Source organism: Melospiza georgiana, chromosome 25, assembly GCF_028018845.1.
Source record: "Melospiza georgiana isolate bMelGeo1 chromosome 25, bMelGeo1.pri, whole genome shotgun sequence".
Taxonomy (NCBI): Eukaryota; Metazoa; Chordata; class Aves; order Passeriformes; family Passerellidae; genus Melospiza; species Melospiza georgiana.
The window spans coordinates 4,964,757-4,980,779 of record NC_080454.1 but is presented as its reverse complement, the minus strand read 5'-3'; the positions used below and the strand labels follow the sequence as shown (position 1 = coordinate 4,980,779).

General features: G+C 53.0%; 1 protein-coding gene across 1 annotated transcript; it reads right to left on the bottom strand.

The window, feature by feature from the left end:
* Window positions 1–2,206: 2,206 nt before the first annotated feature.
* Window positions 2,207–15,154, bottom strand: LOC131093356 (serine/threonine-protein kinase PAK 3-like). Its single transcript, XM_058040508.1, is given in 12 exon segments — window positions 2,207–2,383; window positions 2,834–2,971; window positions 3,812–4,008; window positions 4,260–4,359; window positions 4,753–4,870; window positions 5,629–5,738; window positions 6,753–6,801; window positions 7,633–7,696; window positions 7,888–8,193; window positions 8,563–8,919; window positions 11,156–11,284; window positions 15,079–15,154. Coding segments are annotated over 12 exon segments (1,734 nt in total). The 3' UTR covers window positions 2,207–2,293.
* Window positions 15,155–16,023: the final 869 nt, after the last annotated feature.

The window sequence follows — 16,023 nt, the reverse complement described above, 5'->3', positions numbered from 1 at the left end:
GGAACAAGGGAGGAAGGAGATGAGAAAGAAACGTGGATGGATGTAGGACAGAATGAGGAGAAGAAGGAGGGCAGACAAGGAGAAGATGGGATTTGCCTCCATGGCAGAGGGAAGGGGAAGGAGATCCCCCCAGTCCATCCCTGGCAGGATGGCGTTGGCAGTGAGGCTGTCCTGCAGCGATGCTGGGCTGGGAGATGGAGCAGCAGAGAGGGGAAAGGGGCAGTGATTCCTCCTGCCCTGCCTGGCTGTCCCAGTCTGGAGTGTCCTGGCGCTGCCGAGGCCCTTGGAGCGTCCGGCACTCCGGAGCCCGAAGCTCATGGCTGCTTTATAAAGCTGACAAAGTCGGCAGGATGGGTCTGGGTATGATCTGCAGCAAACTGGGTTTATTGGTACAGGAACAGGGGCAGAGCTGAGCAGGGCCCAGGAACAGAGACAGGGTGCAAGCTGAGGGCACAGGGGGTTTTTATCTGGGGTAGTGAGGGTGGAGCTGAGGGCCAGGGTCCAATGGATATGGGGGAAAATGGTGCAAAGGAGGGGTTAAGGGTCGGGTCAGTTAATAGGGAAACAGGGGCAGAGGAATGCAGTAAACTAGGGCTAATGGAGGGACAGAGAGAGGAGAATATTCTAGGGACTAACCAGAGATGGGTAACAGGGGTTGAACTAGGGTAATTAGGCCAACAGGCCAATGGAGTAACATAACTTTACATAAATCAGCATGTGCCTGCAAAGATCTGTGGGAGAAGCAAGCTTCTCCCATAACCTTGAAATCTATTCCTCTTATTGGGGACCAGTCCTCCACGAGTGGGAGATTAAACTCTAATGGTAGGCCCACGGGCCTCTACACCAATGCATTTTCCTTTTCTTTGCAGTCTTTTTCTTCTCCATCCAGACAAATCTTAGGATTGACAGATCCTGCCTTGGGAGAACAACAAGGGGTGAGGACCTTGGGTGTTGTGAGAAAGGAGCCTCACGCTTTAGAATTTTTAGAATTTTAATAAGGGATAACTAGAGACACATGAATAACAGCACTGGTACTTGGCGATGGCCTGAGGCACACCTGTTAACCACTGCAACTCTTATCTCCTTTTCCCCCTACATTGGTCAAATACATATTCATAATCATTATAGTAATTCAAACATTTCTTTTAACTTGTTTACATGTTCCAGGAATTCTTTAGGTTGGTTTGACCCCAACTCGCCTTTTTAGAGCACTTGCAGGAATCGTGGATTGCTGTTTTGAGGGTTGTGTGTCACTCCCTCACAAGGGCCCCTGTTCTGTGGTTTCAGCAGGTGACAGTTATTGACAGTGGAAGGGTCAGTGGCAGGGCTCCTCATCACATCCCTTCCTGAAATGGTATCTGACCACGCAGACGCTTTTTGCTATTTCCACAAGTACTTTAAATGAACATTAGCTATTTCACAAATATCTCTGAATTATTATTGTCAGTTAGTTACAAAAATAAAAGCATTAGTTATTATTTCACAACTACAGCTACTTCTGCAAAAGTTAACATTATAACGGACAACATCTGGCATCCACTTTAATATTTTGCAAAAGCCAAAATTATAATGTATGTTTTTCACACTGTTCCCAAACTAAAATATCATCCATAAATGATGTTCTGAGGATATGAGCTACACAGGGGCCAGGGCATTGGCCACAAAAACCTGACAAATTATACTACAGCAAAAGCAGTTAAAAGTGATTACAAACTGTACTGCATCAAAATCGTTGTGATTAAGAATAATTTGCAGATGTCAATACATAATAGCAAAAGCCAACACTACCCAGTTATTTATAACAAACCCAGGGCAGGTTTTTCCCTTGCATGGAGCACTTGGGCCTTCCCCGGGCCCCTTCTGCCCTCGTGCAGAGCCGGTGGCATTTTCCAGCACACCCAGTTTGTAACCAAGAGCCGGGTGCAGCCGAGAAGGCTCCAAGCGCCTTCTTCCAGGCTGACTCTGCAGGGGCCGAGGCTGCTCTGGGCTCTGCCAGGGCTCTGCTGGGGCTCAGCTCTGGGCCAGGCTGGGCCCGCTCTCCCCTCACATTGCTCCGGGCAGCTGAGGCACAGCGGGAGAAGGAAGGGACACGGCAAGGCAGTGGAGGGTTAAGAGAGTTTTTATTCAAACAACTGCCATAACAAACAGGCTGTCCTAACTACCATCACAAACAGGCAATCCTAACTACCCTAACCAACTAGCAGTGCTAACTACCATAACCAACTAACAGTGCTAACTACCATAACTACCTAGTTGACCTAACTACTGTAACAAGAAGCTGCCCTCAAGTGCTTCATCTCCTCCGCTGCTCCCTCAGTTGCTTTGCTGCAGTGATCAGAGGTGTCAGGCTGGAGAGAGGCTTGGCTGATGATAAAAATGGGTGCTGCCAAAAGGATAAAGAGGAAAGAAATGAACTGTTACTTTCCAGAGTCAAGTTCCTCACAGGCTCTGTTGCAACAGGACAAAGGGAAATTGTTTGAAACTCAGGAGAGGGAAGCAGGCTCAGATTAGATCTAAGGAAGAGCTTTTTAACCAGCAGAGTGGGGAAACACTGACAGAAGGTGCCCAGAGATGTGGGAGGTGCCTCCTCCCTGGAAACATCCAAGCTCAGGTCAGGCAGGGCTCTGGGCCCCCTGAGCTGCTTGAAGATGTCCCTGCTTGCTGTGGGGCACCAGGCCCAGATGAGCTTCAAAGGAGCCTGCCAAGCCACAGCAGGCGAGGATTCTGCTTGCTCTGCATGTGGAACGCAGCCAGACTGGAGACTGTCGGAGGGGGCCCCACAAGAAAACCCCTCCCTGGCGCTGCTGCATTCCCTGCAGCCCCCGGCCCTCACCTGCAGCAGCTCCTGGGCAGCCCAGCGCCGCTCCTCGTCCGTCTCCAGGCTGCACTCGAGGAAGTCCCGCAGCAGAGCCGACAGGCGCCGGGGCTCCTGCAGCTGCGGGGTCCCGTTCTGCCGGATCAGAGCGCGAGCCTGCAGGGAAAGCAAACTCAGCGCTCTGCCAGCTCCCTTCACACCCACACGGGCTCACATCCACCCCGGGCCTCAGCCCCAGCTCCAGGGGCACTTTCCTCCCTGCCACAGATGCTGCTCAGAGCTCATTTTGCTATGCCAGCCAAAAAAACCAAACCCTGGGGCTCCCACAGCCACTGCAACATCCAAATGATCTCGCCTTGAGAGCCAGTTTCACTGGCTGACTTTGTTTGTTGGAACCTCCATCAGAAATATTGTGTTATTTCAGAGGATTCTTACATCAAGTGCATCTCTGCAGTGCCACTGACACTCAAGTAGATGCATTCCTGATGCTCCGTCCCAAAAACTGCCAGGCAAGAAAGAGGAGATTTGTGTTGCTGAAAGTTCAGGATTGGTGACAAAGAGAAAGTAGCTTGGACTAGGAAAGAAATATGTTAGACTCTAAAGGGGATGTTAAGCAATCATCTTCAGGTTTTAGACAAGTTTCCCAGTGAGACGAATCAGGGGGGTGATCATCTTGCAAAACCTCTTTTAGAAACTCCTTCAGAAAACTTGTTGGGATTTGTGGGTGGCATTTGGGGATGGTTTGGGGTTTTCTTGCAACATTAGAGCTACTGCATTCCTTCACATTTTCAGGTCATCCTCACAGCCAGAAGAGCTGCAACAACATAAATCCCAAAGCAGATTTTTGCTGGAGACTGCAGAATAATCATCTGTGTTAATGATGGAGTCCACTGGGAATTCCCTTCCCCATGTGTAGAAACCTCCAGCTGCTGCTCCCAGTGCAGGGTCCCCCTGTGCTCACAGGCCTCTGCAGCCACTGCAGAATTTGCCTCTTACCATGGCCGCCGATTCCTTGAAGTAAGGAGGTTCTCCTTCCACCATCTCGATGGTCACAATGCCAAAGGCCCAGATGTCCACCTTGGGGCCATAAGGAGATCTGGTCACAACTTCTGGGGCCATCCAGTGAGCAGTGCCCACCATGGAGCTGCACTGGTCCTGCTCAGGGCTGAGCTGAGCGCAGAGGCCAAAATCAGCTGAGGACAGAAACAAACCCTGTCAAAGGCAGCTGGAATGAGGAAACCAAGCACAAAGAAGGGCCATAGGCAGAGCAAAGGCACTGCTGGCACCCTGCTCCTCTCCTGAGCTCTCTGCAGGGACAGCCGCTCTCAGCTGGCAGCAGAGGCCGGGCAGTGCCCCCAGCAGCCCTTGTGGGGCTCTGGCCCTCCCTGGGAAGCAGCCCCACACCCGCAGCCCGGGAGCGCCGTGCCTGGCCAGGAACACCCACCCAGCCTGACAGAGCCGTCCATGCTCAGGAGGATGTTGGAGCTCTTCAGATCCCTGTGGATCACCCGGTTGGAATGGAGGAAATCCAGGCCCTGCAGACACTGAGAGAGAACAAGAAACATGAGGGCAAAAACCAATGGCCAGAATATATCACACAAGAAAGGACGGTTCAGAATTGTGCCAGCAGCAGCTTTGCTGTGACAGGCCAGGAGTGCAGTGCACACAAGCTCCAGGCAAACGGTTCAAGGCACAGCTGAGAACAGCAAATCAAATCCAAAACAGACAGAGAGTACCAGAACAGCAGGAGACAGAACAAGAACAGAGTAGAAGTGCAGTGATGCTGGCAGGCCGTTCACTGCAGAGGCTCTTTCTTCTCCAGCTCACAAAAACAACACAGAAACAAAGCTCTGAGCATGGAGCCACTCCTGTTCTCACGCCCTGTTTGGAAGGACCATCGTGTCCCAGCCATGGGAGTGACAAGCAGGATCCCTCACCTCCCGACTGACAGCTGCCATCTCTCCTTCAGCCATGCGTATCTGTCTGACAACATCCTGCAAAGTTCCTCCATCCATGTATTGCATCACCAGCCAGACATCTCCATCAACAAGGAAGCTGGAAGAGGAAAGCAATGGCATGGAAATGAAAGTGCAGAGCTCAATTCCCTCATGGAAAAGCCTGGAGTGGAGTTTTGTTTCCAGGTCACTTGTCAGTGAGGACAGAATCAGATGGAGAGACATTCCTGCCAGGCTGCACAGCCCTTGGAATCTGCACAGTCTAAAGGAGAAGGAGACACCTGTGAGAAAGGAGAGGCCTGAGATGGCAAGCAGGTGAAAAATGCAGTTTAGCAACAGCCCAGATCAATGTGGAACCACAACCCTTGGCCCCAGCTGGTTCAGCTCCTGAACTCATCAGTTCTACCACTCCCTGCAGAACAAGGCAACACAACTGCCAGGGTTATCCAGGGGAGGAGGCTGTGCAGCACTTGGGACAAAAGCAGTCAGAAAACCTTTCAGAAAGTCCCTTCAGAAACAGGCAAGGCCAGTGAAAAATGGGTAAATGAGGCATTTTTGGAAAGAAGAACCTGGTCTTCCTGGCATCTGTAGCAATGGAAAAGGGCTGGGAAGAAGAAGCCAAGGGAAATAATTTCTGCTGTGGTTCATCAGCACTTGTTAGAAGACACAGCAAACGGGGAGGAACTTGAAGGAAAAACCAAAGCAAAGCAACCAAAGCACATGGAGGGAGTAAACTGCCAGGCTGTTGTTTTGGGAAGATGTGGCTGAGTCAGGCATTTTCAAAACAGACTACAGACTCCAGATGCCAGGAAAGGTTAATGCAGGGCCTGGGCATGGGATAAGAGCTGAAGCACTCACCTGTCCAGAAATTTGACAATGTTGGGGTTCTTCTTGTCCTTCAGGAGCAGGATCTCATTCACAGCTCGTTCCCTGTTCTGCCCTCTGAGACTCATTTTCTTGATGGCCACCTGAAGGGACATTGCAGTCTTTAACTGCAGGAGTCTGTGCCAGGAGGCCACAGCAAACACGGAGCGAGACTTTGTAGAGCAACGGAGCTGGGCTGGGCCCAACTGCCTTGGGATGGGACACCAGAGCTCAGCAAGGGCCATTCCCACAGCCCATTGCTCTGCCAGCTGGGGGCTGCTTACAGAACACATGGCCAGAGACATTTGGCCTTGCAAGCTCTGCAGAAATGGTCCCTCAGCTGTCAGCCTCAAAGCTCTAACAACATTCTCTGCACCTACAGTCCCCTCAAATGGCCTCAACACTCTCATTATTATTATTATTATTCAAACACATGTTGCAAGCAGGAGGTAATTCTGGTTCTGTGAAAACAGAGCAAAACAGCCAGAAACCCTTTAGCAATTCTATGGGATTTGGTCATGATTTCAGATCCAACGGCTCTGTTTGGGATTGCACAACAAAGCAAACACACACATCCATTGCTCAGGTGATGCCTGTCACAGGCTATCACTGACACCAGACCCAAACACAACTGCAGGATTTAGGAGAGAGCTTTGCTTTGACATCCATCTTCTCATTTCTGTCCCTCTCCTTCTGTGAACAGCTGAAGTAGGACTAAAACTGAGCCCAAGCAGGATCTCTCCCTAATTAGGCCTTGAGGTTCCCTTTGAAGATAAAAGGCAGGATGGAAAAACTGCTAAATAATGTTCCTGTCTGAGGCTGGGATGAAGATAAACTGGACCTCAGTCTCCAGCAGCTGATGCATTCACACTTTTAGATATCAAGACCAAGCCAGGGCGTCCTTCACTGACAGACATCGCTGCCCTCCTTCCATTCCGTTGGCACTTGAGGAGGACCAAGTCTGTCCCAGCTGTGCTCTGCAGGCTGACACTGCTCTGCCTTCAGAGGAGCAATCTGGGCAGGAAAGCTCTTCTGGCCCCCAGAGCTGCAGCCACAGCTCCCAGCAGAGGGGAAAGCCCTGCAGAGCTGCCAGCCGTGCTGGGCGTGTTGGCACTGACCTCTCCTCCAGTGGCCCTGTCGAGTCCTTTGTAAACGGTTCCGAAAGCCCTGGAGACAAAAGAGCAGAGAAGAAAGAAGCAGCGCTTTAGGCCCTGGCAGTGAAAGCCAGCCCAGACAGGAGATCTCTGCTACCTGCAGCGTTCACAAACACCTGGGTGCATCGACCCTTCCAACAGCAGCACAGCAGCCACCAGCCCTCTGCCATGCAAGGTGTGCAAGAGGAAACTGAGACCCAACACGAAGGAACTGGGCTGGAGCAAATTCCAAATGTCCACCCTGAATTGCTTTAGCTCAAAACCTGAGGTGAGAAATGGGTGTCTAAAGAAGTGGAAAAGAATGCATTTCATCCTTTTCCATTTCCTGCCTAAGACCTGCAGGATCCACAAGGGCCCTGCCATCAGGCAGGCAATGCATTTTACCCCAGAGTGCATCAGCTCTGTGTCTGTTACTGAATGTATGGGGTCTGCTACCTGTGCTAGATTAGAGCACTTATTAGTTCATCTCTGGTTTCTGTTTCTAAACCATTAGGTTGATAATCCTGACCAGTGGATATTTTTTGAAGCAAAATATTTGAAAGAAATATTCTTGAGAACTGTTTTCTGACAGTCACCAGATGGTGAGTTGCTCTTTTAGGCAATCCAGTTCCAGGGACAGAAGATCTTCCAGGTCCTGCTCCTTGCTGCAGGCAGGACACTGCCAGCCTCAGGGGCCTTTGACGGCGCCTTCTGACCACAGTTATCAATTCTGATCAGGACTGAGAGACAGCAGGATGGTAGCCCAGTGTCTGAAGGTGCTTTGGGCTCTCCTGACCTCTCACTTGATCCTGCACCAGCACAACACCCAGCCCTGCCTGTGCAGAAGCAGCTGCCGTGCACTTACCCTTGGCCAATCTGCTCCACCTCCAGGTATTTCTGGCCAGGCTCCGCCTCACTCACGGTGTTCCCTGAAAGAAAAAACGTGGAAGACGCTCCCTCCCAGAGTGAGAGCCCGCCTTGCAGCTGAGCCAGAACTAGCCCCACTCCCTGGGGCCGTGAGCCCCTTGGTGTCAGCTGGGGAAGGACAATTAATGGCTCTGTGACATTCAGCTGCAGAGCAACCCTGGGTACAGCTGATGCCCAGACACACACACAGCACCTGCTCGGGGACCCAGGAACAGAGCAGACGTACTCAGCTGCATCAGGCACCACTCCCCTCTCCCCTCTGGCTGCAGGGCTGTGCTGCTGTCAGAATGTTCAGCCCAGGATCCCGCAGCGGAGGGAGCTTCATTGTCCTCTTCCCAAGCAGAGGGAGGTTCTCCAGCCTCTTCCCAAAATGCTGCAGCTTCTCCATCCTCTTCCCAAAATGCTGCAGGTTCGCCATCATCTTTCCAAGCCAGGGGATGGTCACTGTCCACTTCCCATGCTGGGAGATGTTCACTCTCCTCTTCCCAAGACACAGGATGTCCTCCATCCTGTGGGAGGAGGATGGGCGATGGGAGATGTCCTCCATCCTCATCCCACACTGCGCGTTGTCTGTTGTCCTTGTTCCACTCCAGGAGATGTCCTCCATCCTCATCCCACACTGGGAGATGTCCTCCATCCTCATCCCACACTGGGAGATGTTCTCCATCCTCATCCCACTCCGGAAGATGTCCTCCATCCTCATTCCACACTGGGAGATGTCCTCCATCCTCATCCCACTCCGGGAGACGTCCTCCATCCTCATCCCACTCCGGGAGATGTCCGTTGTCCTCGTCCCACATTGGGAGATGTCCTCCATCCTCATTCCACACCGGGACATGTCCTCCATCCTCATCCCACTCCTGGAGATGTCGTCCATCCTCATCCCACACTGCGAGTTGTCCGTTGTCCTCGTCCCACTCCGTGGGAGCTTGGCCATTCTGGTCCCACTCCAGGGCACATCCACCGTCCTCGTCCCACACCGGGAGATGTCCCCTGTCCTTGTCCCACCCCGCGGGAGCCTCGCCGTTGCATTCCCACACCGCGGGATGTTCGCCCTCGTTTCCCAGAGCAGAGGGAAATTCACTGTCATCTCCCGGCACTGAGGGAAGTTCACCATTGGCCCCCAGAGCAGCGGGAAGCTCACTGCTGTCTTCCTCCTCTTTGGCCTCCTCTTTGGAAGCAGAGGGAGCCCCAGGAGGTGCTGGTGCTGCTTTTGTGCCCTGTGGACAGACGGCAGCGTGAGGGACGTGTCTCAGTTATCACCTTATTTATCCTCAGCTGGACATCCAGCTGCACTAAGCAGAAATTGGGTTCAGAGCTGTTCCAACTAACAATTGGCTAAAGTCAACATTGCCACTTATTGTTGGGAATTCAATATTCCACCATGGCTAAAGCCAGCAAGCAATCCTCTGCCTGCAAAACCAGACCTGCAGCCCTTCAAAAGCTCTTCAGCAGAAAAGGAGAAAACTGATGGGAATTCCTTTGCTGCTGCTGCTGCAAAGACACTGACAGGAACTTTGCTTCAGCCTCCCAGGCTGGCACTCAGCTGCCACATGCTGAGCTCACAACTTGCTGCACAATTCCAAACACCAAAGGTTCCTTTCCCACTCACCGAAGGAGGAGCTGCTCGGAATGTAGACATGAGGTGCCCTGCAATGGGAGAGGGAACATGAACCAGATGCTGTTAGGAGAAAAACTGCCTGTGGTGGGAAATGCCACGGAGCAAGGCAACCCCGAGAGAGCATTTTGCTTTCACAGCATCCCTCCAGGAGCCACATTCCCTTCCCGCAGCAAGCAAGAGAACAGCACAAAATACTGGGCTGGGTCAGTTCTTGGCTGGAGCAGCAAAGGGAGGGAGTTCCAGGCTCTGCTGGCACAGACTCCCTGCTTGAGGGAACAGAACCCCCCAGGGCTCTTTGCAGATGCTGTGCACGCCCTGCTGGCTGCAGACACCCCCTTTTCCAGCTGCAGCTGTTGGCAGGAGCTCTCCCAAAGCAATGGTGTCTTCATGGCAATTTGGTTCCAAAGTCAACACAGCTCCAGAGGAAGAACAGAAAGCACACAGCAAGCCCAAAGCCACTGATGCTGCAAGAAAGGAAAACCTCGACTTACGTGCCAAGTGGGTTAAAAAATACCCTGAATAAGCCACAGAGTACAGAGTGCAAACTGCAGCAGCCACGTGCTGCATCATTTTGGCTGCGCTGCACACGTCTGCAGCCTGTAGCCCTGGAAGCACAGAAGGACACCCGTCAGGGCTGGCCTGGCTGCTGAGAATGCCTCGGGCAGGAGGATCCTCCAGCAACGAGCCCAGAGCCACTCTGGGCACTGAGGCCTCCGTGTCCCACAGCAATGGGAACACCATGGGGACGTGGCGCTGTTCCTGTGACATCCCAGCAGCAGCTCACGCAGAAACCGCCTGGAAGGTTCTCCTGTGTCACAAAGGAGCACAAAGAACCCTCCCAGGGCACAGCCTATGGCCCAAAGGGTGCAAGAGGAACTCGGAAAATGCAGCAAACAAGGACACCCCATAGCCCAGCCTGCACACTGACGAGGAACAAGAACGGTACCAAACCAAAGGAAACGTTACCTTTAGTCACTGATACTTCTGACTAAAAGCATCAAACCTTGTTCCATCTGGGATCTTTGTTCTGGTTCTAAATGCAAGCAAGGTTCTCCACTCTAAATACACAGAAGGCAGGAACTGGGGAGGAGGTGGGGTTAGGAAGGAGGAGGAGGAGGAGGGAGAGAGGAAAAGGAGGAGCAGGAAAAGGAAGAGGAGGAGCAGGAGCAGGAAGAACATGAGGTTCCAGTGCCCCCTGTGGCCGCGGCTGCGGGACCATCGCCCCCAGCACGTCCTGAAGGTGAGCGGGGAGGGGGAGCCCGTCTCAAATCTATTGGGGGTCCCTGTGAAGGTTTTATATTGGGGTGTGTTTGGAGCTCACAGATTGTGGAATTGACCCCAACTATTATCTGGTGTCCCTGGGAGGTTTTTTCTCTGTGTGTGTAGGTTTGGATCTTGCAGGAGCCCAAAGCTGAGCCCCTTGGGGGATCTTTGGGGGCCCACGTGGCCATTGCCCAGTATGGGGAGGGCAGGACATTGGTCCTGGGGACCCCCGGGAGAGCAGAGGAGGGGAACCCCTGGGATCCCCAGATTGGGGAGAGCAGAGAGGGGAGATCCCAGAGCTGGGGGACCCCAGCAGACTGGAAAGGGAGGGCCTGGAGAGGAGGGATCCCTGGGATCCCTGGAATCTCAAAGTAGAGCATCAGGGCAGAAGGGCCCCATGGACCCCCAAAGGCCCCTGGAACATCCCTAAGCCAGACGCTGGAAAAGGGGGAACCCCTGAAACCGTTGGGCTGAATCTTGATATCGTGGAGATTTTCATGGGCACAAGACTCCTGCTGAGTTCCAGAGATAGACCTGGCCAGGAGGAGCCTCTACTCCAAGGCACTCCCACCTTGGTTTCCCCCAAACCAGGGTTTGTCATTCTCAAGCTGTGGCTAAATGGAAGAGGTGGAAAAGCCCCAGAGATCCTGCATGTGGAGGGGCTGCAAACCCAGCCCAGGGAGCTGTGGGGAGGAAAGAGCCCTCCTGAGTCAGGAAGATGGCCGGAGATCCAGCGAGAGCTCAGAGCTGGTGGAGAAGCCTCATGGCAGGGAGGAAAGCTTATGTTTCCTTCTTGCTGGTTGGTGGAGACATTGCTGTGATCTTGTTGATGACATCAGTGGGAATCTGACGCCATCCATCTTGCACTTTACTCCAGGAACTGGATTTTTTTGGGCAGGTCCCTTGACTTTGCTCTTCTTGATGGTGAAGCTGGCTTCCAGCAGAATCTGGATGATCCTCTCTCCTTTCTCAAACACTTCCATTGCTGTGTTCCCCCACACAATGATGTCATCGATGTATGACAAGTGCCCTGGAGCCTCACCCCTTTCTAGTGCAGTCTGGATCAGTCCATGGCAGATGGTGGGGCTGTGCTTCCACCCCTGGGGCAATCGGTTCCAGGTGTACTGCATGCCCCTCCAGGTGCAAGCAAACTGAGGCCTGCATTCTGCTGCCAGAGGAATGGAGAAAAATGCATTGGCAATGCCAATGGTGGCATACCATTTCACTGCCTTGGACTCCAGCTCGTACTGGAGTTCCAGCATGTCCGGCACAGCAGTGCTCAGTGGTGGAGTCACTTCATTCAAGCCACGATAGTCCACAGTCAATCTCCATTCTCTGTGAGACTTGCGCACAGGCCAGATGGGGCTGTTGAAGGGTCAGTGGGTTTTGCTGAGCACCCCTTGGCTCTCCAGCTCATGGATAATTTTGTGGATGGGGATCACGGCATCCCAATTTGTCCAGTACTGCCGGCGGTGCACCGTCAAGGTGTCAATTGGCACTTGTTGCTCTTCCACCCTCAGAAGTCCTACTGCAGATGGATTTGTGATAGTCCAGGCAAAGTGTTCAATTGCTTAATGTTCTCTGTCTCTACAGCAGCTATGCCAAAAGCTCACTTGAGTGTTTCTGGGTCCTTGTAAAGCCATTCGGGAGGAAGTCTATGCCCAGAATACACGGGGCCTCTGGGCCGGTCACAATAGGATGTTTCTGCCACTCCTTCCCAGTCAGGCTCATCTCAGCTCCCAACGGGGTCAATTGCTGGGATCCCCCTGTCACCCTGGCAATGGAAACAGGTTCTGCCCCCACATATCCCGATGGTATCAGGGTACACTGCACACCAGTATCAACTAAGGCATCATATTTTTGTGGATTTGATGTGCCAGGCCATCAGATCCACACTGTCTAAAAGATCCAGTTTGCCCGTGCCTCTTCCTGGCTAGAGGCAGGGCCCCTCTAGTCCATGTTATTTCTTTCCTGGGCATACATGGTAGAGGTTCCTTCAAGGGGATCTGACAGATCATACTCAGCAGCTCGGTCATGGGAGGTTGAGGCTACCTTCACTTTACTGGAGTTCCCTCGATTAGTGTTTCCCTCCTTGAATTGACGCACCCGTGCTGCTAGGACAGAAGTGGGTTTTCCATCCCACCTTCCCATGTCTTCCCCATGGTCATGCAGGGAGAACCACAGGTCAGCCCCTGGGGGGTACCCTCTCTGTCTAGCTGGGGAACATTGGGCTCTGACTTTGGGGCCTGTGACTTGCACTGGTGCCATATGGGAACTGTTGCTCCTCACTGTGACGGTGTTCACAGGGGTCCCAGAATGAGGGAAGAGATGAGAATGTTGACTCCATGTTTCAGAAGGTTTGATTTATTATTTTATGAGATATATTATGTTAAAACTATACTAAAAGAATAGAAGAAAGGATTTCATCAGAAGGCTAGCTAAGAATAGAAAAAGAATGAGTAACAAAGGCTTGTGACTGACCAAGACAGTCCAGACAGCTGGACTGTGATTGGCCATTAATTAGAAACAACAACATGAGACCAATCACAGATCCACCTGGTAATTCCACAGCAGCAGATAACTATCGTTTACATTTTGTTCCTAAGGTCTCTCAGCTTCTCAGGAGGAAAAAATCCTAAGGAAAGGATTTTTCATAAAATATGTCTGTGACACCTTGCCTCCTCCCTCATCTCCTCTTTGAGATTTTTAATCACAGCAGAGACATGAGCCAGCATTGGGCCATTGATCATACTGTCATAATTTCTAAGCTTGTTGGCAACAGAGCCCACTGTCTCTCGGTTGGTGTCGGCATTAATAGTTGAAATAAAGGTGGTGTATTGAGATAGCCCCAGATTTACCAGACTCCACAACATTTGCGTTGTGCACCTGACGTTGTTGGGGTCATTATCATGCTGTCCATCCCTCCCAAAGAGTACCTCCAATACTGACACATCTCTCAGCTGTTGGATGCCTTCCTCAAGGGTCTTCCAGCATATTCTGTGGTGGTGCTCCTGCATGCTCTCCCTGTGGACAAACCTCTCTCTGGCACTCATTAAAAGGCGCTTCTAGAGGGAAAGGGACCCTGGCTCCCTTACAAAAATCTGATTCATACCTGAGTGCTGGGTCAAGGGTCCCAAATTCCTTGCCTCACCACCATCTAGTACAGGACACCTGTACTTATAAGGTCCCAAACCCTAAGTAGCCAGGTTGTATAAGTCTCACATCCCCATCATACAATGTCTTTGTGCAGATTTTGGAGATTTTCGTACGTCAGGGACTCGGTGACAATCTCAACCTCTGGATCTGCTGAGGGTTGTGAGGGCTTTTCCTTATCGGGGTGCTCTGCTTTCATCTTAGATCTCCTTGTTTCTACAGGGGCAACTGCTGCTGGCTGTGACTGCCTTTGCAGTTCAGCAGGAACCCGGACAGTTGTAACAACTGTGGGTTCCATTGCTGCACTATTAAACTCTCCCTCTTTGAGGCACTGGGAGGGCTTCTCATGAGCTTGAGAAATGTGCTTTATCTCACGTATCTCTCCCTCACCAGAACACCCATCCAATCTGGGTAGTTTATAGCTGAGATGGGCTGTGGGAGAGGGTCAGGCTCTGGGGCAGCATCTGTTGTCTTTGGGGTAGGTGTCAGGGTGGTGTGGGATCCCTGAAAAAGGGGGGCAGGGGCCTCCCAGAAATCTGACTGGGCTGTAGGGGAGTCCCAGTCCCAGATAATGGGGTTTAGGGGAATCCCAGTCCTGGAAATGGAGATTCAGGGGTGTCCCAGTGCCCAGGAATGGGGGTTCAGGGGGGTTCCCGTGCCGAGATTCAGGATTCAATGGGATCCTGAGCCCCAGGAATGGGAGATCGTGTGGGTCCCGGTGCCAGATAAGGGGGTGCAGGGGGTCCCGCTGCCATGAAAGGTTCACAGGGTCCCTGTGCCCAGGAACAGGGACTCAGGGGGGTCCTAGTGCTAGGGAAGGTGATAGAGGGGGATCACAGGACCCAAATTGGGGGTGCAGGGGAATTCCCCTGCCCAACCAACAATGGAGGTTAGGGGGTTCCCATTGCCCGGAAATGGACATTCGGAGGGGTCCCTGTTGGGATTTTAGCTGACTAGAGATTGGAAAAGTACAAGGCCGTGGCTAATTCCAAGTCCTGCACCTGCAAGATAGCGTGTCCTTGGGCCTAGCTGTAGTATGATAACAAATAGTGAAAGAGACATGAGAACAAGAGAGATGTAACCCCTAAGGAATGGGGAAGAGCTGATATTGTGGTGTGGCCAATGGACGGTGTAAATTACAGAATATTCATGAGTTTATTACTTGCTGTATAAGTGTCTGATGCTCTCTTCAATAAAACAGAACTTGCGGATGACTCATATTGAGTCCGAGTTTTCCGCTCACCCGACAAATGGCTCATCCCTGACAAACGGCTCATTCTGCAACAGGTCCCGGTGCCCGGGAATTGCGGTTCAGGGGGGTCCCGGTTTCGGGGGGGTCCCACTCACCTTTGGTCGCGCTCCCCGGGTTCCCCAGAAGCCCCAGGAGCCCCAAGAGCACCCCCAGCCCCAGCGCTGGAGCCATCGCAGCCGTCCCCGATCGCGGCTGTGGCGCGGCTGGAGAGACGCGAAAGCGAAAGTGCCCGAGGAGCGCGGGGGGAGGGGAAAAGGGCGAATTCCAGGGAATTCACCTGGATCCCCTCCTGGCCCCCCTCTGGATCCCTCGGGATCCGTCTGGGACCCTCCAGGGCCGCGCCCTGCCGGACCCCCGGGCCGGGCTGTGCTGAACTCCCGGCCCTGCGCTCAAACTCTGCCCGGACCCCGCTGGGCTCGGCCCAAAGCCGGGCAAGCACCGTGAGCAGCGGAGCCAATTTTTCCTGCGGGTGCGGGTCCCACGCCCGGCGAAGCAGGGCTGGGCGCTGGGACCCGACCCCTGATTCACAATCTCCTTCTCCCTCTCTGTGCTGTTCTCTACCTTTCTTTTGGGGGATCACAAATCCCAGAGCGGCCGCAGAGCCCCGTGCCCAGGCTGGGTTTCCCAGCAAAGGGAGGCTGGGGCTGAGGTGCCCCAGGCTGGCCGGGAATGGGGGCCCGGGGGTCCCCGGGATCACGGAAACGGGGGATCCAGGGGCCGGGAGAGGAGGATAGTCGGGAAAGGGGGTGCAGGGGATGTTGGTGCAGGATAAGGGGGTGCAGGGGGGTGTTGGTGCAGGATAAAGGGGTGCAGGGGGATCCCAGTGCACCTGGGGGGTGGGGCAGGATCTGTGAAATGGCAGCAGCTGCTGGGGAGGGACTGAGATGGACTGGGACAGATTGGAAAAAGAACCCACTGGAAGCAGAACTGAGGCACCAGGGATCATACTGGGATATACTGGGACCATACTGAGGGCAACTGGGAGCAACTCAGAGCATGCAGGTGCAATTGAGATATACTGGGAGGGACTGGGAATGGTT